Raw genomic sequence first — 23,333 nt, 5'->3', positions numbered from 1 at the left:
ATTGAGGCCGGGATATGCTCTGAGTAAAGGCCACAGGGTTGCTGAAGGATGGAGTGCGGGGAGATGGAGGAGCCCTGGCGAGGGTGCAGCTGGTTGGCCTGAGTGTGTGGACAGTGGTGGTGCTGTTTATGGGTGCAGAGAAGGCTGGTGGGAGAGCAGCTCAGGGATGGGCTGGGTGGGTCTGTTCAGGAAAGACCACACTTTTTATGTTGGTTTTGAGGCATGTGCAGGGTAGGCATGTGGAGATGCAGAGTGGATTTGAGTGCCATCGGCATGCAGATGGGCTCAGGCCACGTGTTCTTGTGAGATGCCAGCCCAGGTCCAGCCCAGGAGGAGGCAGAGGATGTTTGGCTGCAATGGCTGAGTGGGGCTTATATGCAGGAGGAGGAGCAGGCCGTGGCAGGGTGAGGCCTTCTGTGTGAGAATCTGGGGATGGGATGCCCATGGCACAGCCCTGGGTGTTGGCCTGCAGGTAGCGGTTGATGTGAGAGTGAAAGTCAAAGCTGAGGATGTTGATGAGGGAGTTGAAGTAATGAGGGGGATGAGTGCACCTGGGGAAGGGGTGTCAAGCAACAGAGCAGTGCACAGATGAGTGTTGAGTCTGACCAGCAGCCTCAACTGAGCGAAGGATGAAAAATGGACCCTGACACAGGCTTGCCAGTCAGCATGGCCAGGGGACCTCTGCCAGAGTCAGCAGCAGCCCCCATAAGCTGGTGATGTTTGCATTTATTTACTACAGATTAAATGACAAAGATCTCAAGTAAACACCATTAGAGGGTAATTAACATTGCTGATCCCCCAAGTAGAGAGCAGTTATGTGCCTGCAGATGATCAAAGGAAGGCCTTAGGACCACATGAGTTATTTAGACAAACTCCTCTACATTCCTTTGTATCTACTCCTAGCTATTAGCTCAAGGTAAGAGGATTAGGCTGCCTTCAGCCACAACCTCTTCCAAGAAGAGGCCTTCCAAGAAGGTTTACGTTTTCTATAATTTCTCCGACCATTCTGATCGATCTCCTACAGATAAGAAACCTGATCTTTATGAGACGGGAGACAAAACTTTGTGGATGAACAGTGTGTGGTGTCACGCGAACTCCAGTTGAGAGGCAATAAATATCTCACATCTTCTCAGCTGTGTCAACTTTCTTACCAAATGTGGAAATTCTGTCCAGCAAACTGACAGGCATATTTGCAGAAAGGGAGAAGGAAAGTCATCCAGGGCCACACTGGACTAAGACAGGGTCAGCAGGAATGGGAAGAATCAAGACCATGATGTTCACATGACTTTCAGTTGCTTCTCCCCAAGCTCCAGAAGGCAAATGTCATGTGGACCGCTGGGATACACGGGTGACTGCAGAGAGGCCTAGAGAAGAGCAGTCATTTGGGGTGAGGCTCCTCCTCTCTTTCAGGGTGATTTTACAGAGATCCTTCCAGCCAGTGGGTCTGCACTAGATCCTCCATCAGACATCCGTAGTGTGGACCGAGACTCGCAGCATTCCAGCAGCACCCTAGCCTCAGAGCCCAGACAGCTCGGGGTCCCAGCTTCCCTGCTGCCATGTCTGTGAGTCCATCCTCATGTTCTGCCTCGGGGCTTTTAAACCTTATTACTGTGCCCCCTGGGTAAGGCAGTTTGAGGAAGAATAAATAAGATGAGGGCCACTGACTTTCAGGAGCTGTCTCCTCTTCTCAACATGCGTTTCCTACCTGCTGTGTGGCTCACATCACCTGCCCTCTCCATCCAAATTGTGCAGCCTGGCCCAACACCGGCATCACCCAGGAGCTCCTTAGAAATGAGGCTCTCATCCTCCACTCAACCTCCTGAATCAGAATCTGCATTTTAACAAGATAGCAGGGAGATTCATGTGCATGTTGATATTTTTATTAGGCGCAGTGGCTCATGTCTGTAATCTGAACACTTTGGAAGGCCAAGGCAGGGAGGATCACTTGAGGCCAAGAGTTCAAAACTAGCCTGGGCAAAAAGGGAAACCCCATCTCTACAAATTCTTTTTTTTTTTTTTTTTTTTGTGATAGAGTCTCGTTCTGTTGCCCAGGCTGGAGTGCAGTGGCATGATCTTGGGCTCACTGCAACCTCTACCTCCCAGGTTCAAGTAGTTCTTTTGCCTCAGCCTCCCAAGTAGCTGGGACTACAAGTGTATGCCATCACACCTTGCTAATTTTTGTATTTTTAGTAGAGATTGGTTTTCACTGTGTTAGCCAGGCTGGTCTCAAACTCCAGACCTCATGATCTGCCCACCTCGGCCTCCCATGCTGGGATTACAAGCATGAGCCACCACACCTGGCCAAAACATTTTTTAACATTAGCTAGGCATGGTGATGTATACCTGTAGTCCCAGCAACTCAAGAGGCTGAGATGAGAGAATCCCTTCAGCCTGGCATTTCAAGACTGTGGTGAGCTCTGATAGCACCACTGTGTACCAGCCTGGGTGAAAGAGTGAGACCCTGTCAAGAAAGAAAAGAGGAAAGGAAAGGAGAAGAGGAAGGGGAAGAGGAAGTGGAAGGAAAGAAAGAAAAGCAGTATTATATATTATTAAATGACACTTCACCCAAGGTTTTCTGAATAAAAACTTCCAAAGAAACTAGACAACAAACATTCTTACCTCTCGATAAAGGACCCTCCTGACAATATTACGTATGCACCAAAGCACCAAAGCGAAACAACACAGACTGTTGACGTTCGGCTTAGTGACTGACATGGCTTCAATACCTGCCTGGTACAGTGCTTCACTCACTCTTTAAAGTCTACCTTTATGCACTTTTACTATTTCACTGCCACCCTAAAATTCTAAGCGATCATATTCTCATGCCTACTGATGATGAAGACCAGGAGGTTCCAAAACATCAACCTTTTTTCGCCCACCGCCCCACCGGACTTGAACCAAGGTTTCCCGAGTTCATTTCCTGGGGCCTTTGATAGTTCCGTGCCTTCTCCACGGGCCAGAGATTGAGAAGAGTGAGCTCTATCCTTTTTTGCAGTGTACTAGTTTTGCCTTTATGATTTAGACAGCTTCAGATCAGCTGGTTCCTTGTATACCAGTCACAAGTGGGTTTTTATTTTACAAAGGAAACATACAAGTTATCATTTTCTAGAAAAAGGTACAATAACCATTTCAATATACACTTTAAATATATTTATAGGCATACCTTGGAGCAGTTCCATAATTAAAAGTTTTACCTGTCTGCCTGGCCGCCAATGCGAAAGAAACATAATTAAAAGTTTTTCTGTTCCTTCTCCAAGATAATAGTTTATAGAGTAGCTCAGTGAAACACCGAAACTCCAGAACGGAAGAGGATGTGTGAAATCCCCTTTCCGGTGTGAACTTATTCTTAAACAGTCAAATGAAAGCGCCCGTCCGCCTCTGCAAGATGCTAACCATCTGGCCCCTGCATCCTGCCTGAGTCACCTGATAAATAGCTGCAGGTTGCTTTAAGCACACGGTGCCCGGCACAAGCTGTTTTGCTCTGCTACTCACTGCCTTTAGGTGTAGATATTTACTCCCAGGGTTGAGCATATTTTCAGCCACACCTGGATGCCTCCAGCTAATTAGGAGGAAACTTTTAGTGGAAAGGAAACAGCATACCTTTGAGTAGCCAGAATGTGTATGCTGGAGAAAGGTTAAGTGGGAAGAGAGGGGACTTGTCTCCTGAATTGAGTAGCTTTGCTTCCACTGAAAGGAGGTAGAAATGCTAAAAAGCTCTGTGGCTGCTTCCTGCTGGATTCAATTAGCCTTCCAGAGGATGCCAGAAGGAAGGTTCAATTATCAGAGCAGATCCAGGACTTAAGAGAATGCTGGAGGGCAAGCCAAGGAGGCTGCCATCTTGCAGACCTGGTAAGACCAAGGCGGGGCAGCTGTGTGACTGGATTATACACAGAAGCATTATTTTAGTTTCTGTTGCACTGGCCGGAGCTATGCATGCTACCCTTTGCATGGGGTATTGAAAAGTCACCGAATTTTAATAACTCAGAAGAGGAAAGTGGTCAGAAGTGGGAGAGCACATCTCTCCGAAATGCCCAAGCATTGGCCTTGCTGGAATGGGCCTCATCAGGGGAGCGGGGCCATTGCTCTGGGAGCAGGGGAGGAGGCCCAGGGCTGGCTCCGGCCTCTTGGCTGGACGTCATGGTTTCAGACCTAGCAGATAAAAGCAGGAGGCATTGACCGTGAGCCAAGAGCTCAATGTTTTCAGAAAATGGACCGGATGGGAGGAAAGAGTGTGAGTGTGCTTTCAGAGCAGTAAACAAAATATTGGCCGCCTGCCAGGGAGGAGTGTGCTGACATCTCCAAGCAGGAGATCCTCGAAAGCTCCACAGAGCAGCTGAGGAAGCCTCCTTAGGGTTATGGATAGAGTGGCCGGGCAAGGGCTACCGTGCCCCCATGCAGCAATGGGCATAAGGCCTCAGCCACACCCGGCAGGGAGGCCAGCAGCAGAGTCCCAGGCAAACACCTCTGGGGTTGGCTCCTTACGCCTCCACTCCCCGGCTCAGCTCCCTGAAGGGCAGGGCGGTGGAGGAGAAGCACAGCCAGGCGGTGCCCTCGGCCAGCTCTAGCTCACAGGCTGTTGGGGCTGACAGGTGGAGCTCGTGTGGATGAAGGCTCTTACCCCTGAAGTGAAGGTTATGGTGTTTCCTGGAGGGAGGGCATGGGGCTCTGCTCTTAACTGAGGCTTCCCTTCCCCTGAGGGAGGGTGACAAGAGGTGTCCAGACACATCCACAGAGACAAAGGGGGTTGCCAAGGTTGGCCACGGGAGTTTCTCATCTAATGCCTTTTAAATGAACTAGTCTGTGTCGCTGCTAGGGAACGCCTGCTCTCACACACCCAGCACTACACAGTTGCAAAGCAGATCCGACAGTGCCATGGCGGACCTCATGGTTTCTGGGCAGTCTCTGGCATTCGTGTGAAAAGACAGCCCGAGAGGTTAAATTCTTCGAAAGCCTTATCTTTGGTTATTTTAATAGGATATGACAATCTCCTCTCCTCAGGATGTCGATAAATGTTTATGACCCTTTACTGTCTGAGTGCAGGGGTCCTGCCATTGCTTGTTTTTATTTTCTTTTAGATAGCATGAACATGTTTAGCAGATGTAACCAATGATGGTAATTAAGATTATAATAATGCCGATAGCAATGTTTATATCCGTGGATACAGAAAATACACAGCCTGATACGTTTTTATTACTTGTAGTCATAAAATTAAAGATCTTAAACATGTGCGGGTGGGTGCGTCTGCATGGAGATCTTGTTAGAGTGAGTACCCAACCCATTCGGACACGGGTTTCATCGGAAGCCTTTTGAGTGATCAGACAGCAGTGAGATAGCACCTGTTATCCTGCAGCACAGAGCTGCGCCTGGTCATGGCGGGGTGCCCTGGCTCTCTGGCTTCAGAGAACAGCTTATCAGGACCGTGCCCGTGTGCAAGGACAGCACTCCTTGATGCCCTGGAACCTCCACTCCGACAAACTCTCCTTGGACACATCTGCACACAGAGAATCAATCGTACTCACAGCTGTGGTTTCTGCAGCAGCTCTGGGTCACAGGAGAAGCCAGTGCATTGTTGAAACAGCAGAGACCAGGCAGTGCCCGGATAGAAACCAGGTATTGAGCACTCGACCCCATTCCTATGCAGGCGGGCGTCACACACACCTTCTGCTGGAAGACACACTGTCTACGTGAACGCCCGGCCTCCCTGCGCCCTGCCTTCTCTCACAGAATATGTCGGCACCCCCAGAGAACACACCTTCAACGCCAAAGGGGAGTTTCTGTCTGTCTGCTTCACACTGTCCTTCCTCCTCTCCCACCCCTTCTCTGTATGAAGAAGTGAACAAAGCTCTTAATGATCACCCTTAAATGGCAAGACTTTGATAGACTATTTCTATAATTGGTTCTCATTTAAACATGGGAGTTCTAATTAGAGAACTGTAAGAAGCGGAACAAGAGGGCAGCCACCGAGTCGTGGCCATCTTTCCTGGTCTCTGCCCCAGGGACTTTGCACCTGCTGAGCCCGACTTCCTTTGGGTCCCCACAGCAGGCCCCTCGGAACTCCTTCTCAGAGAGGCCTCCTCTGACGGCCCCAGGAAAACAGCCTTCTCTCCCAAACCTCTGGGCTATCCCTCCCTGTCTTATCTTCATCTCGTGATTTATATTTGTTTATTTGCTGATCACTACAAGAAGGCCTTATGAGTGCAGGCACTCAGGCTTCTTCCCCACTCTATCTCCAATATCCAGAAGCATATCGGATGAGGAGGAAAATGCAATAGAAATTAGTTGCAGAAATCAATCAGGGAGAAAGGAAATGTGCTCAGGGAAGTGTTTCAAATATGCAGCCTACAAGACTTAAGCAGAAGACTCACAAAGCAGCTGACTCGCCCAGCAGGGGCACCCATTTTCACACTTTCCTCTTTCACCTTTCTTGTGGATAAAGCCACTGTGATGGCTGGAGCTTCAGGAGCCACTTTGGATTATGAGGCAACCTTGAAGACAGAAAGATGCGCACTGAGAATGCTGAAGCTGAGCGATGGCGGGAAGGTGGGTCCTTGGAAGTGATGGAAACCCCGTGCCAGCTTTGGAATGCCCACATCTGTCTAGTTCCACCTGAGAGAATAAAATATTGTATGTTCCAGCCATTGTTGCTTTGGCTTTTCTGTTATATACAAAGGTTTCCTGTACATGTAAGATATCAGAGAACCACTGGGATTCAATATTGGTCACTTACTGTAATTCAAAGAATGCGATTTACTTCTCTGAACAATGTTATGCCTTCCTAAAGCCAATAAAACGGGGTAATTGTTGAATAAATTGTGCAAATATACAATACAATCATTCAAAGCAACCTACTCTCTTAGCGAGTGTTCTAGTCGTTTACAAGACAAATGCATTCATTCAAAATATTCAACAAAGATTCGTTGAGCACCTACTGTGTGTCATGTATTGTGTTAGGTCCACTAAAACACAGTGGGAAAGAGTTGGAATTGAAATAATGCTTTGAATTCTGACTCACTGCTTATTAGTTGTGACCCTGAGCAAGGTGTTTAACCTTCTGAGCTTCAGTTTTCTTGATAGCACTTAGCTCTCAGATGTGTGTGAATACGGAATAAGAGGTGGATAAATGTCTTAACAGAGTTACAGTAACACAGTTGCAGTAACCTGGTTTTGCTACCATGTCTGCAGCGTGATCTTTTCCATCAAGGAGCCCCCTCGTGGGAGAAACATAGGTAAACAGGTAATATCGTGAAACTTGGAAGATGCCATAACAGAAGGATAAGCAGAGTGCCTTGAAAATCTGGAGAAGTGAGTCACTAGCTCTGTTTAGGTGAGTTGAAAATGGTTGCATTAGAGTCTTTGGACCCATTCACTGGCTATTTCCAGTTTTGTTTCTCCTGACACATGATAGACTTGTCTTGAAGAGTCGGTACAATTTTCTAGATGAAGAAAGAGGTTTTGACACTCTAGGGCAAATGAAACAGTTTTATACAAAGCACAGAGTCATAAAACGGTTAAAATTTGGTGATGGGCTCAGTGCAACTGTGACCAACACTGGGTTCACGGGGCGGTAGAGGTAGAAGGTGAGAATGGTTAGGAAGATGGGTTTGTATACTTAGGGCACCTTTGCACAAGGTGAATTTCCCCAAAGTAATTTGAACTTGAAAACCATTCATCAAAGCCTCTTGATTCAATAAACTAAGAAGGCTGGAGAAATGGCACCGAGTTCTTTGGAAAGGAGCACAGGACCAAAAAGTGGTCTCCACAGCCCATTTGTTGCTCATCTATAAAGACAACAGGCAAATCACCTCTCAAATATGAGAGATGTCAGGGAACAGAGCATATAAAAAAGTTTCTGGAAAAAAAGTTTTGAGTTGTTTGCTTTCAGTAACAAAATCCAAGCAATTAATAGATGGATAAAAATAAGCATGTTCAAAGAACCAGTGGCAGGAAATGAATCAATGTAAGCGAAGGATAACTATTTTAAACTCATATAAATTACATTATAGAAAAAATGTTTTTTTTTGTTATCTTGAAAATGCAGAAAACAACGTAACTGACGTAAATGTGAAGGAGGGGAAAAAGGAGAAAAGAGAGGTGAATGGAAATGAGATTATGAACGTCCTCGGATTTCAAAGGAATAAGTGAAGCAATGTTGCAGAGCATTTAAATGTGTATTTTTAAAAATGCTTCTAAATTGTTGCATAACTTTCCTCAAGGGATCTTTTAGGAAATAGTAACTCCGGGTAGATAAACATTTATTTTTAGAAGCAGCAATTCTTTGTCTTCTCGTTTTGTTATATGGTCTCTTCCTTCCTTGAGCTGGATATGCTTTATGTGCTCTAGGAAGGCTTAGGTGCAGTCACAGGAGGGGCGGAGTGGGAGGGTCAGGGCCTGGAAGATACACCTGGGGAATTGGGCAGAAGCCGGATCAATGGTGCCAAGTGTCTCAGGTCTACTATGTTCAGGAATTTTGACTTTTCCTAAAAGATAATGGGTGGGTGGGGAGGAAGGAGAATTTGAATCATACATGCATTTATTTTTTTCTTTTTTGAGACAGGGTCTAGGTGTGTTGTGCCATCTGGCCCCCAACTCCTGGGCTCAAGTGACCCTCCCACCTTAGCCTCCTAAGTAGCTGGGACTACAGGGGCCAGGCACAGTGCCTGTTTGATAAAGATCACTTTGTCGCTTTGGCTGTCTTGTCTTTAAAAATCTCTTCAAGCAACGTGATTTAGAGATGATCTATCTGCATGATCTTACGAACCCGGACGACAGTCAGAATTGACCTCACATTCTGCTCCTTCCTTCAAATTTTAGATCTTTCCTTCAGCTTTCTAAATACTACTTTGGTAAGTAAACACTTTACAGACTAAACTAGGCATAGGAAACTATCGTGCTTCTTTTTCCTGATTCAATCCAGTGCTCCGTAGTTCTCCCATCCTCAGAGAAGCCAGGACAAGGCATGGGACCAGGATCTCAGGCTTCAGGCCATGCCCTGGGCAAGTCCAGGGCAGCTGCTGACAGTAACAAAGCAGGTGGTGCCTCCTCAGTTGAGTGATGTGGAGCCCACAGGGGAGGGGCCGGTTGAGTTTATGTGGTCTATGTCCCCTCTCCCATCGCTAAGAAAAAAGACAATGAAATTGACAATTGTCTCAAAGTTGATATTTAATAACGCTTACTACTATTAAATTACTTTTTATGGAAATAGAAAATGTTTTTCAGATTGTATTCTACCCCTTTCTCTGGTTTTCTCTTCTTTTGAGAAGGTCAGCTGACCAGTCTTCACTTTATCCATAGCCCCAATGTTATCAATACTAATCAATCATCCTGTCCTAATGTTATCAATACTAATCAATCATCCTGTCCTAATGTTATCAATACTAATCAATCATCCTGTAGTTTCCTCTTTTCCAGTCTAAGTAGTCCTAGCTCTTTCATGTACCTTCAAAGGTCCAATTTTCCAATCCTTTGTATCTTGATGTTTTACAAGACAGCTTCCCATGTTGCACAGAATTTAATAACAAAAGCAAAGATATGTGAAGCCCACAGTGGTAGAATTATGCTCTGAGTCAGGAAAATAACAATTCCGTAAACATAAGCCAATGACGCCCTCCTCTTTTTGATCATGCTAGATTCATACTTTGTTCTACTTGTACTCTGTTATAAATCCCCCTTTCAAGATTGCAGTTGATGGAGATAGTACATTAGCAATATAATTGCCTTTGAAAAGGGTGGCCCTTTCATTTTCTGCTGCTGTAGCAGACACTGTTCATTGCTACTGAAGGGACAGTACTCCTTCTTTTTCCTGGTTACCAATGCCCAGCTTTTGTTCAACTGTCTCTTCATGGGATGCTGACTCCTCCCAGCCCTGGAGGGTGCATCTCCTTTAGTGTAAATCAACCATCCCCTTCCTCATAATCAATGAAACCAGGATCATGGGACCCAATCCCAGACAATGGGAAGTAAGGCAGAGTCAGCTGGGGGTGCGGTGGCTCTGGGATCATTTGCATCACTGCAAAAAGACACCCAAGGAACACACACTGTCTTAGCTGGACATTATTCTAAGAGAATATGCTTCCTGGAGCTGCTGCAACCACCTTAAAAACACAGGGGGCCAAGTGTAAGAAATGAAAGCACAGATCTGGAGGATGGCTGAGTAGAAAGATGAAGAGATCCAGGGCTTCCGTGCATGCCACTTAGTTGCCTAATTGACCAGCCCTGGACTTCCTGTTGTGAGATCATACAACCCTTTGCAATTTGGTGATTTTCATTGTGTGGTCCCGGACCAGCATAAGTATCACCTGGAAATTTTTAGAAATGCAAATTTTGGGGCCTTTCCCCAGACTTGCTGAGAAGAATCTAGGAGGGGAGTGCAACCATCTATTTTGACAATCCCTTCAGATCATTCTAAGAAGTCCTGAAGTTTGAGAACTACTGCTCTGAGCTTGCTGTAGTCTGAATGTCTGTGTCCTCCCGCCATTCAAATATTAAAATTCTAATCCCCAAAGTGATGATATTAGGGGGTCGGGGTCTTCAGGAAGTGATTCAGTCATGAGGGGAGAGCTCTCATGAATAGGATTAGTGCCCTTATGAAAGGGACCTCAGAGAGCTAGGTCACCCCTTTTATCATGGGAGGGCATGGAGAAAGTGCGTTCGTTCTATGAACCAGACACCAGGCCCTCACCAGACACCACATCAGCTAGCAGCTTGTTCTTGGACTTCTCAGCCTCCAGAACTATGAGGAAAAAAAACTCTATTGTCTATAAGCTACCCAGTCTATGGCATTTTGTTATAACATCGCAGATCAGCTAAAAGTCATTGAATTGGGGATTCAATAAACTTGCAGCTAAAGACATGCTAATTAATACAGCTCCTTGTTTTACGCATCTTTTCTAGCAAAATCTATCAGTCAGTGTTTTCTGTCAATGTCATCTGAGAATTAACACATCATAACTGGAAAGGTCTGGAGAGACAGGAGCAGGTAGTACAGTCCCTGATATGTGTTTGACACACCCAGACAGTCTGGTAAAGAGTTGGGGTAGGTTTCCTGGGGTGTAAGTAGTTTTGGTAAAAATTTAGAACTTCTTGAGTTCCAAGGTGAAAGGAGAGGATTTTGAAATACAGAAAAAGAAAACTTAGGAGGCACAAACTCAGACAGAGCTACGGTCAGAGGAACCAAGTGCCTGAAATAGGACAGAGTTTCCACATGCAGCGGAAAGACCGTGAGTAATCTGAGAGCTCAGGTAGGAAAGTAGGACCAGTGTGAAATGAAGGAGGCACTAATGATAAGCAGACAGGAAACCACCAAATCGCTATTTAGGGTGATTGGGATCTGCGGAGGGAAACGAGGCTGAAGAGACAAGAGGAGAGACACGGCTGGGAAGGTCGAGATCTAAAAGGAGCTCCTAAAGGGATGTTTTATGTTTTCAGGCTATCAACTGCAGCACACTAGTTCTGTCATCTGTGCATCACTGCCAGAGCAAGAACCATAAACATCAGATTTCACTCGGTTACAGCATTCAGAGAAATGCTGCTGGAGCAATGACAGAGAAGAGACACTGCACATTCTCAGTGGAGGACGCGTCCCCTCTGTCCTTCAACTGGTGCCATCAAAAAGCTGCTATAACAAGTGATGCTTGCTTCATTCAAATGCTATTGCCCCTGGTCAGCTAACAGTGATATGCACAAATGAACAACCCATCTAATCTGTGAAGCAATGCGTAAGGAAGGTTTGAGGACGGACAAGCTGCAGATCAGCTCAAGGAAGGGACTCAAATATCACGACAGTACCATGAGCTAAGGCACAGCTTGCAAGCTGCCTGCTGAGGCCACCAGTGGGTCAGAACCAAATTCTTCCAAAATTATTGCAGTCTGCAGTCATCTCATCTTGTCATGTAACACTTAACATTCTGGAAAAGGCCCTACATTGGTTTTGAGTGATCTTTCCAGGATCTGTGAACCTCTGAAACAACTCCATTTCCCTGTCCTTTATCCACAATGCTCTTTCAGGTAAATCACTTGTCCATGCCTACCTTAGAGGAGGCCTCTGGAATGACCGCATCATTTGCCCTGTGGTTGTTAAAATGGTTATCAGATTTCAGGTGTATCAAGCCTTGCAGATCAGTCTCTTACTCTTTGTGACTAACAGGCTCCTGCAGAACAAACCATCCAGGCACAAACAGGGGATGCAGCACGTGGCTCCCCCATCACAAGTTTCCACACCACTGTGTGTGCCCCACCTTGCCAACTCAAAAACCATCATTTTAAAAATCACCTTCCAAACTGCACTGATTTTATTTGTTCAAGAGGTAACATGCATATTACATGACTATCATTTTAGGGCAAAGTGGATGTACGGACAAACGTTTCCAGCAAGGAGGCAAAACTGTCCTGGATAAAATTTCACAGCATCATTTTTGTATTTTCTGCTTCCTGAGTTGCTTTTTCTTGGATATGATGATTTTGTTCTTGGTGTTCTTGATATACGTATTGGTACACCTTCTTCTGTATGCACGTCATGGAGGGAGCATTCTTGATGTACGCATCAGTACATCTTCTGTGTGCACATCACAGGTGGCATTGTTGACGTACACAGTGGTAGGTCTTCTGTGTACGTGTCATGGAGGGAGCATTCTTGATGTATGTATTGGTGTATCTTCTTCTATGTGCACATCCCCAAGGGGGCATTCTTGATGTACGCATTGTTGTATCTTCTTTTGTGTGCACATGATGGAGACAGACTCCTTGATGTACGCATCGGTACATCTTCTGTGTACACATCACGGAGGGGGCATCCTTGATGTACACAGTGGTCCATCTTCTTCTGTGTGTACAGCACTGAGCAGAGGTGCATAGGCAGATTCCGGTCCTGGTTCTATCACTCATGGACTGTGTGCCCGCAGACAAGTCTCTGAGCTTTTTAATCTCAGGCTCCTCCTCTGTAAAATGAGGATGGCAATTCTTACCTCCTAAGGTTGTCACGAGCTATGGTGAAGTTAATATTTGTAATACATTTAGAACAGTATCCAGCACGTCATAAAGACTCTATGTCGTATAGAGTAAATCAAAATGATCTTTTTTTGTTGTTTTAACACATTTGTTTTTCATAAATGTTGCTATGTGGCAGGTATTAACTGGCTTCTAGAATAAAAGTTTTAAAATTAAAAGGTATCAAAGTACTTTTAGAAGTCTAGTATTTGCTCACCTACTCACAAACTCTAAAAGTAGATTGGCTTTATGTTAAACAGAGAATTCATACAGAAAAAAAAAATCTTCAAAGCTGTATTCATTTCATAAATAATGTACTTTATTTTATTGCATATGGCTATTAAGGAGGGCATCCATGATCAATACAGACTAAATACAATGCACTATTCTAGTCCAGTTTATTCTCGTCTCCAGCAGCATCACATTGACCCCTATATACAGCGTGTACAGTGGAAGACAGAGCAAGATAAGTTAAGTCTCTTGTCATATCACAATAGCAAGAAATATATTTAACATCTTGATATCCAGAAACAATACGTACCCAAAAAGAAAACACTGTTTAATAACCGTTAAAGTTTATATAGCAAAAAATATTTTAAATTTAAGGTAAGTCAGGCAAAATGTACAAAGACCCAATATACATTGTGAAGTTTTAGCAAACATAACATTTATACATTTTGGTTCCATTCTGTAAACTAAATTAAAAATGTAAATATTGCATATGCCTTTTTTTTTTTGAAATGTACAGGATAGAGGAAAATTTAGTATATTATCATATGTGTATTTTGCTTGTTTTAAGCTGCAGTATGAACATGAACCATCTGTATAGTGTCATGACTACTCTAAGCATAGAGGGCGAGTTAACTATGCGCCAATACGCCGCATTCAGCAGGGTGCATATTCAGTCCCTGTCGTACCTGGGGGAGTTACAAAGCAAATACACCCATCGATGCCAATTCCCAAAACTAAATACAGCTTCAGGATGTTTTCTACATCTTCATAAAGCAGATCATACATTGAAACTGACCTTCCAGCTAACACTGTATGGCCTATGAGCTGCTGTGATGTATAATTTCAGAAAAGTAAAACTTTAAAAATGCTCAGGGAGATCACTTTACATTCAACTTTGTCTTGCAATACAATCCTCTGTTCTAAAGTTCAGCACGGAAGCAGGAAGACTTTTGCATTGCCATTAAATATATTTTTAAGACATTGAATTTTTTGGTCTTCCTCTAAAAAAGCCTCATTTTATTAATGCATTATTCTATAGTGATATATATCTATATATTTATATATTTTTTTTCTAAAAACAAAACAAAACAGAAAAACAAAACCAACAACTCACATCTCCAATGAATTAGTGTAACCTCTCCTTGACTACCAGAGAAGACAGGCACTGGGGAAGCCCCCGCGGGAGGAGAGGTCAGCAGCCCTCCGGTCGAGCGTCGGGGGCGCGGGAAATGGCAGGATGCCCTGCTGGTCAAGGTCAGCAGCTGTAGGCGACACCTTCGAGAACTGCCACAACACTGCTGTTTTCGGAATACTGAAAACACAGAACACGGGTGGTCTTGTTTGGAATTTTTCGACAAGTAACACGTACTGCGAGATTGCTCTTCTTTTTCTTTTTCCATCGAGAACATACGGGCTGGAATGCCTCTTTTTATCAGTTTCTTTCTTTTCTTTTTTTTTTTTTTTTTTTTTTTTGTTGTTGTTTTTCAGGGCAGCCTCACTGGTTGACATAATAACATTATATTAAAGGTAACAGATTTTTTTTTTTTAATTAAATCTGCCAAACCCGGACCACCCTGGAACTGCCAGCACGCCTACAGGGATTTTTGGTTACAGAAAGGCATGCCCAAGATTCAGGAGAGCAGAGACATCTGAGCTTGTAAATAGGAGAAAAGGCGTTTGCAATGTGAAGTACCTATATCAACATCTACATCGAGAAGATTAAACAAGTCTGTTAAAGGTAAAAAGAGATAGTCATCCCCTTCCCAAATCCCTTCCCTCCCACCCCCCACCACCCAATACAGTTGATTTTCAAAAGTAGGTTGCTTCAGTTATATATAATAATTATTATTTAGTAATCCGTCTTCTAAGTCCAATCCCAAATTCCACTTCCATTGAGAAATGTCAGCCCCACACTGGGCTCTGTGTGGACGTAAACATGGCAGGTACCTGCACTGGAATCCAACAAGCAGCTGTCTACTTGAACCAGTTCACTAAGGCCGAGGACCGCGCTCCAGACGCACAGGGCAGGGGCTACTACAGAAGGGCCTGCCGGACCCCCGCCGCATAAATCCGGCTTTACCTTGAACTGAGGTAGGACTGTGGTCGTTTTGAGTGTAAGCCAGTAAATACCAGATTGTACGACTTTCATAGGTACGGGTGCACTCTCTTAGCATGCTGAGGGTTACGTCTGCTTTGCCAAAAGGAAAAGAAGGAGAAATTAAGACACTGGCCACAATTTCAGAAGGCCAGTGAAAACATCCAATTTTCTTGAGAATAATTTCTTCGGCTAATTTTGTTAAAAAACAAAACACAATGCAAACAGCATAATGATGAATGCCCCATCCGGGAACAAGGGAGAGAGGCAGGTCACCGTGCCTTGTTGGTGCCTCGTCTAACAGAGTCCACAGGTGTTTACAAACGCAGTCAGCACTCAGGTCCAAAAGAAAACTGTAAGCAGCTTTGGGCTGAGACAATGCTGAGTATCTTCTTTGAATGATGTTCTCTGACGTGTGACATCCTGGTGACAAAGCCAGACAGATCTTCACTCTGAAAAAAAAAGGAGGGAAGTCAACAGAGACCCTCAGGAGAGCAGAGCAATCTCCAGAGTTCCAGAAAAGGCCCCTCTAACCCGCGGCTAGAACCTGGGTCGTTTTCGTAAACAGATGCCCTCTGAGAAGCAAACCCGTGTTCATTCTGTTTTCCGGAAATGAATTTGGTGGGAAAACTCTGATAGAGTTTTCCTAGAAGCAGAGCTGTTGGGTTCACGGTGAGTTGTCTATACAGTGAGGTTAGAAAAACACCCGTGCTTTTGTGAATCATTCTGTCCAATGATAGAAGAGAAGGGGCAGTTCGCACCGTGTGTCTGTGTGACCCGAGAATCACCCCTCTAACCCCCTAGACCTTATGCTTCCTGTGTTGTGTGAGATACACAGAAGCCACTGCCTTCCTCCCAGGGCCACAGAGATGAAAAACCATGACACACGTTTATTCTGCAAATGTGCATCACGTTAGGAAAGTGGAGGAACTGATAACTCCACACGTCTACCCTCAGAAAGCTTCCGACTGGACCATCCATGCCCTTTCTGAAAGTGCCCAGCACTGGAAGGCTCCGGCACTGCCTCACATGTTGTTACGTAAGCCTCAACATTAGGAAAGGGTTATTTTTATCCACCCAACTTTCGTATGATCCAGTTTAAGTAATTTACCCTTTCGCTGTGCTCAGAGGGGGCAGGGACTGAGGACACTTGGCCAGATCTAATTGCTTCCTCCCTTCCAGGTTGAAGGAGCAAAATTCTTTAACTTTTTCTCAATTTCCAGTGTTTTAGGCCTATTTTTACTTGATATATTCCTTCTTCAAGGACCAGAAGAAATTGGAAGGTTTTGACCTTTCACAGCGTGTTGTTTTTTCCCTTCTAAGCTTCTCAGCTTTTTAACCAAAATGACACACCGTTCATTTTCATCACTCACCCCCATGATGGTGAGCACTGCTTTGCTCTCAAACAGGTATATTTCCTTCCTGTGCAGATGCATTGATACAAACTGCATTTCTGGACACTCTTCTATAATCATTTACAATTCTGATCCTAGACTCTTACTCCATGACTTACTTTTTTGTGAATCAAATTCTTTCCTATTCGTCTTAAGTTCAGAGGACTGAACGCAACGAGACACTTCCAGTGTGCCCTGAAGCTGAGAATGAGTCCCTAAAACCACGTCTCACTATAAACTTGGGGCACTACATCCCATAGCCCCCGAAAACCCCAAAAGCTTGTACAGAAACAATACTTGTCAGTGTACAAGGTAGACATTTTAAAATTCCCTACAATGCGACATTCTGAGATTGTGCTGCTCTATCTTATTTTTTCTTATTATTTTTGAGACGGAGTCTCATTTTGTTACCCAAGCTGGAGTGCAGTGGCGTGACTGGTTCATTGCAACCTCTGCCACCCAGGTTTGAGCAATTCTTGTGTTTAGCCTCCAGAGTAGCTGGGATTACAGGTGCGTGCCACCACACCCAGCTAATTTTCGTATTTTTAGTAGAGACAGGGTTTCACCATGTTGGCCAAGCTGGTCTTGAACTCCTGACCTCAGGTGATCCACTCACTTAGGCCTCCCAAAGTACTGGGATTACAGGCGTGAGCCACCACAGCTTACCTACCTTATTATTTTTAAAAAGCTTTATGCCCATTAAACATTTTAAAAGTAAACAATGTTCTTCTGCCAATGAAACTTAACAGAGTTAATTTCCTCCTAAAGAAAGATTCGTCTTTCAGTTATTTCATTCATTATTGTTGTGATTTTTCAATCCCAAGAGACGTCAGTAAAACTCTAATTGTTTGTATCCCCTAAAAAAAACAGGCATTTGCTAAAATATACCTTGACTTGTAATTCACCTAAAATGAGCTTGCATTCTGTCCCTGAGGCCCTGATTATGGGAAGAATCCCATGGCCACCACAAAGCAGGTAACTGAGACTCTAAAATCTGTTGACAGAAATATTTCTAATCAATTGTTTATTTTACTTTGACACTAACAATTAGCTAAATATGGCTGAATTATCTCATGTTAACTCTAAGTCTGTTATCTTGAAAACAGCTAAACAAGTAAGTTCTTCAATTTCTCAAACTTAAACACTTTGTCATATTAAATTGTGGGTAAATTATTGCTGAAAAAAATTACTTTCCGTTTTCATTTGTGAATTCATGGGGCCACTGACATTTTCATTGTTTTTTAGGCTGCTGTATCGCTGGGAAACTCAACTCTTATCATTAGATCTTTGAGAGCTCTAATTAAGTTGAACGTGTAATTTTATTTTTTGGAAGTAGAATACAGTTATCAAAACCTTAATTTCTAAGCATCAGCATTATGCAAGCAAAGAGCTGATAAATAGCAAGGAAATAATTCATCCATGTATTTATTCATGCAATGACCTTTCAACAATTTTCTTTTTAAAATCTACTCTGGTGTAGGGTCTCACTGATAACTTGGAGGAAGAAGGCTGACAAAAAGGAAAAGAAAAAGGAAAGGAAAGGGGGAAGGGAAAAGAAAAAAGGGAAGGACAAGGGAAAAGGAAGGGAATGGAAGGGAAAAGGAAGGAAAGGGAAGGAAAGGTCAAGGGGGAGGGGAAGGAAGAGAAGGCAAAGGAGGGAAGGGGGAAAGGAGGGAGGAAGGTAAGGAGGAAGGGAAGGAGGGAGGGAGAGAGGGAGGGAAGGAGGGAGGGAGAGCGGGAGGGAAGAAGGGAAAGAGAAAGAAAGGGAGGAAGGAAGGAATGAAGGAGGGAGGGAGAGAGGGAGGGAGAGAGGGAGGGAGGGAGGGAGGGTTATTACGGGAAGATGAATCTGTTCACGGCACACTCAAAGGAAGCAAGAGAGCTGAGGCAAGGGAGACTAGAAACAGGATGAACACCTGCTCAGAGCCAGGCCTGGGGCATCAGCTGTGCAGCATTGCACACACATCTACATGCACACACATGCACCAGGGCAAGCACCATGTGGATGTCTCTCACCTAGCCTGTCTCCTGTTAGGTTAAAATACAACCGCTTCCTATGGCCACCTCCTTTCATGGTAAAGGGGGAACTGTGGTCTGGGTGTGCTCAGGAGGCACAGGCCTGTGGTTCTTGACCCTCAGTGCCCTGCCTCTCAGAGACCTGCTTGCTTAGACATCCCCCTACCACAGGAGGCTGTGGCTGATTCCGGGCCACCCTTCAGGATGCTTGGAAACACTCTCGCTGATGTAGACAGAATTAACCACCAGAAACAATCCCTTGTGGAGCTGCAAAAGGGCAGCAAGGAAAAGGCACACCCCAGATTAGACCCAGATGACTACGACCTGCCAGCCACCGCAGAAGGATTAGGATACAACGGAGACCTAAGAAGCGTAAGCACTAAGAATGCACGGTGGAAAAAAGGGATCTGTTTTGAAAACCCAACTATAATTTTTGTTCATTTGTTAGAGAAAGAAGGCCTAAGACAGAAGCTTTCTGCCTCAACTGATGTCTCAAATACCTTTTTCCAACTGAGCTGGTGGTAGAATCTGTGCCACACATACAGGCGTAGAGCTAAAATGGCTAGCACGTGCAGTGGCTCAGGAGGGCTGTCTCTGGTCCAGACACAGCTTTCAGACACCAAACACCAAGCGCTGGTGCCCCTGGTTGAAGCCACCACGGAAGCACGATACCTGCCACCTCCCTGACAACCACCCACTCATCAACGGCACTCCCCTGCCCCAGGAAGAAGGAAGCTGGAAAACACTCTTGTAGCTTCAAACCTAGGAAGGAGAGTAAACTTTTGCCTTGAAATTCATTTACCTTCAAAGTAAGTTAAGTTATCCCTCCCCCTGAAAATCAGCCTGGTTCATCCTAACTAGGGAAAAAAACACACAATTTTCTAACACTAATCATCTGACATCCTCAACCTTTAAATATGATCAAGCTTTAGCCTTCCTAAAGATGAGATTCCAGCAAACATTTATTTATTTTATTATCTGTGTTCATTTTAACAGAAGTGAAGAATTACTAATTTTATGGCTGTTCTACTCTGATATTCACTAAGAAGGGAGACATTTTTTGAGTTCATCAGCTGTAATGGCAAAACCAAAAAGAAAACAGTAAGAATTACGTGTTGCTCCTGAACACAATTACAGAACACCACACACCAATTCTGCTACTACAGGCAATGTATGTAAAAAATGTTAACTTATTGATACTCATTGAATTTGTCCCATAATTAACGACACACTGTATTACTCTGTCCCTTAGATGTTGCTTTGTAAAGAAATCCATCCACAGACACAACCATGTAGAGTTTTTGAGCAAATAAACTAAACAAACGAACAGAAACCCTTTTAGCAAAGAGGTGAGAGTTGTTCCATATGACCTGTTGTGCAGGGTCCCCACTCTGCATGTCCGTTCTGCTGTTGCTTGTGACCGATGACATTCATGCATGGGACACAGTCCCCTGTACCACTCATCACAATGCCCTACAGACTGGCAGTAATTCCACTCCTTTTCTCTTCCACTTAAAAGACCAATCAGAATGCAAATGAAGGAGAGAGCTGTCAGTAAAAGCTCCACTTTCAAACTGCTCAACTTGACTGCCCCAAAAGAGAGAAAGAAGAAAAGAAAACAAATCACTAAAAAACACTGTCATTGAAAGCTTCCTTGTAATATATGGAACAATGTCCCCACACTGACAGGTCACATGGAGCTGGGCATCATGACTGCAATCACAACATGGAAAACTGAAGTGAGTATCCAGCCTAGAACATGTTATAAGTAAGGGGAAAAACCGAAATAAAGAAGATAAATTTGCTCAGCCAATAAAATCAATCAGCATTTCAGACACAAGTCTGACTCACCAATCCTTTTTCTTCATGATTTCTCATGACAATTTGGGTTTGGACATGTTTGCTTCCAAGGTCGTATTTCAGTGTTCAAAATCCAGGGCCAAATATACCTGGGTCATGGTAGCTCTGCCCAGGTTCCCTCTGCAGAGGGGCTTACGGCCGCCACACAGGGCCCCATAGCACGACTGTGGGAAATGGGGCCTCACAGGCCTTTGGTGAGCAACACTGGACCACCCAAAGGGCAGACTCATAGAGTAGGTAAAGATGCTTTCACACTTTCAGTCATAGCTGCATTAGGAGTGTTACCAATACTGACGTGCTTGACAAAATGAAACGATACGCTTTTTAAAATCTGTATTTCTAATCCAGCAGCAAATGTGATTCAGAAAGCAACTAACCCTTCTGTGAGCTCAACTATATCACACAGGTACATTTTAGGCCTTTTATGTTAAACACAGAATTATGAGGGAAAATTAACTTCTCAGTTGCAGGAGCAAATCTGAGAAAAATAAACCTGGTAATTTAGTATCTCCTGACTTTACTAAAGCAAGACAATCTAAGAATATGGAAAAAAAGTAAAGTTGAGTATGATAACAAAACCTAGAGATTCTAAGAAAAACAATTACTTGAATTTTTCTTTTAAATTAGAAAAAATAAAATAAAAGGGAAATATGGAAGAATAAGCTCCCCATGACAAACAGGGGCAATAACTTACCTCCCAGCCCTCCTTGAGAAAGACTGACAACATTCTTTTATGTGAGCTCATCACTTCCACTGACAATTAAAATCATTTCATTTTGAATACTTGTTATTAAAAAAATTCCTAATATCAAGTTGCAACTTGATGTTAATGACACAAAACAAAATAGGATGAGACAACCTAGTTGTCTCACAGGCTGGGTTTAGTAAAAGGTATCTTCCCCCTGTGACTCCTGTTTAATCTTTCACATAAGACTGATCTTAATCACCCAAAACTAGGAGCAATCAAACTTTTACCTACTTTTACCTATGGCACTTCAGATTCCCTCTATGCATTCAAAGTTTCCTGCACAGGAGCCTGTATTAGACAGTGCATGTCTACAGCAAACTGTAAAACACAGAATGTAAACAATTCTTTTCTGGGCATTACTGTTAAAAGCCCTGCCATGTGCCTGATGTGAGCTATTTGTGTCTACGGCAAGAGTTGCACACCGCCCTTCCAGCGCAGCCAGGCCATAGAAGAAACATTGACTGTTCTCCAGCACAAACACCTGAGACACAAAACGTCCCCAGAATTGCGGGTGGACCCTTTCTTTTAAATTATAAAATGTTAGACACTTTTCAGTTGAAACCCAGACCAGGAAGCATAAACAACTTTCTGAAGCCTCCCTGCCAGTCTGTGGAAGAGCAGAGTCCTCAGTTTCTCCCGGAATACTTTCCTCTCTGCTCCCTTTTGGTGACAGTGAGACGGGGCAGGAGCAGAGACACCTTCAACTGTCACCTGAGGCCCCAGAGAATCAACTTCCACACTAAACCGCTACCTCTTTATAAAACTCTCCTCGAAGGACATAAAAAAATACACTAGCATTTCACACGATTCAGCGACGCACACGAGTCAATGTGGGCATGCTCCCCAGGGCTGACTTCCTCACCAGGGGATGCCCAGGCCCTGCCTTCTCACCTCCCTGTCCCCAGCATCCAGCACCCTGCTGGCCAGGTCCTTAGTAAAGCTTATAGGTATTAAATTGAAGTAAAAGTCCCATGTGGTTCATGCCTTTTCTCACAGGCAGAAATACTCTATAAAGTTTTCTAAAAAAGAACAAAGCTTTAGAACTGCGTGAGACTCAGGAGAAAAGAAAACCTTTTCCAGTCCACTTGAAGAGTGACTCTAAGGTAGAGGTCAGTAAAGTAAGGCCAATCTGGCTTGCCTGTCTCTGCAAACAAAGTTTTATTGGGACACAACCATGCACGTGCATTTATACATGGCTGCTTTCACACCATAAGCAGAGTGGAGCAGCTGTGACAGAGACTGCATAACAATAACCCTAAACTCTTTACTACCTGACCATTCACAGAAATGTCAATCCTTCAAGAGCACGTGAACACGGTAACTTTTACTAAGGAAGACAATGAGAAGAAAAACAGGCAAATTTGCCAGAACAACACCATATATTTCCACCTGGGTGTTACACTGGGAAACTAACTGATATCCCTTTAAAAATTATCTGCAAGCTTACGTACTTTAGAAATGCAATACTGTCTTCTGAAAACACACTATCCTGTTACAGACCCTACTGAAAAAGAGGACGCAAGTCACAAAATCATTGATGAACCGGCACACTTTCGGGATGAATTTCTCTTGGCTACCGCTGTTCTATTTGTTTTTTCATGCATAACACAAAAGTGCTCACTAAATCTAATCATTGCTGAATACATCCTCCACTAGCATTCTTTCTGCAACAGAAGTAAAGGTTTACATGTGAGATCTGCAATTCATAAAGGGTCCAAATCTTTCCTCTTTCTTGGGTCATTTGAGAATGTAAATGTGAGTATTCGGCCCTAAGACTATTTGGGCCAAGTGATATAATGCACATTAAAATTGCAAATAGCCAATGAACGATGTAATTCTTTCCTCAGATTTACCACACACTTGTGCGTATGGTTTTTTACTAACTTAAAAAATTTTATGTACACCATAAAAATGTTTATATTGTTTGTATCTGAAACTATAAAATCTAACTATTATATTTTTGCTACCAAATTAAGGGAACATAGAATAATTGGTTATTCAAAATACA

General features: G+C 43.8%; 1 protein-coding gene across 1 annotated transcript in view; it reads right to left on the bottom strand.

Annotated features, from left to right (window-relative positions):
• Positions 1 to 13,278: 13,278 nt before the first annotated feature.
• The window catches only part of IRS2 (insulin receptor substrate 2), a 32,854-nt gene continuing 22,799 nt past the window's right edge, over positions 13,279 to 23,333 (bottom strand). Inside the window, exon 2 of the mRNA XM_064361878.1 lies at positions 13,279 to 15,759. Coding sequence (XP_064217948.1) covers positions 15,755 to 15,759 — 5 coding nt within the window. The 3' untranslated portion in view covers positions 13,279 to 15,754. The remainder of the gene's footprint in view (positions 15,760 to 23,333) is intronic.

The sequence above is a fragment of the Aotus nancymaae genome, unplaced genomic scaffold (genome assembly GCF_030222135.1).
Source record: "Aotus nancymaae isolate 86718 unplaced genomic scaffold, 86718_ANA_hifiasm-v0.15.2.pri h1tg000044l, whole genome shotgun sequence".
Lineage (NCBI taxonomy): Eukaryota > Metazoa > Chordata > Mammalia > Primates > Aotidae > Aotus > Aotus nancymaae.
This window is presented reverse-complemented; position numbering and strand designations above follow the sequence as displayed.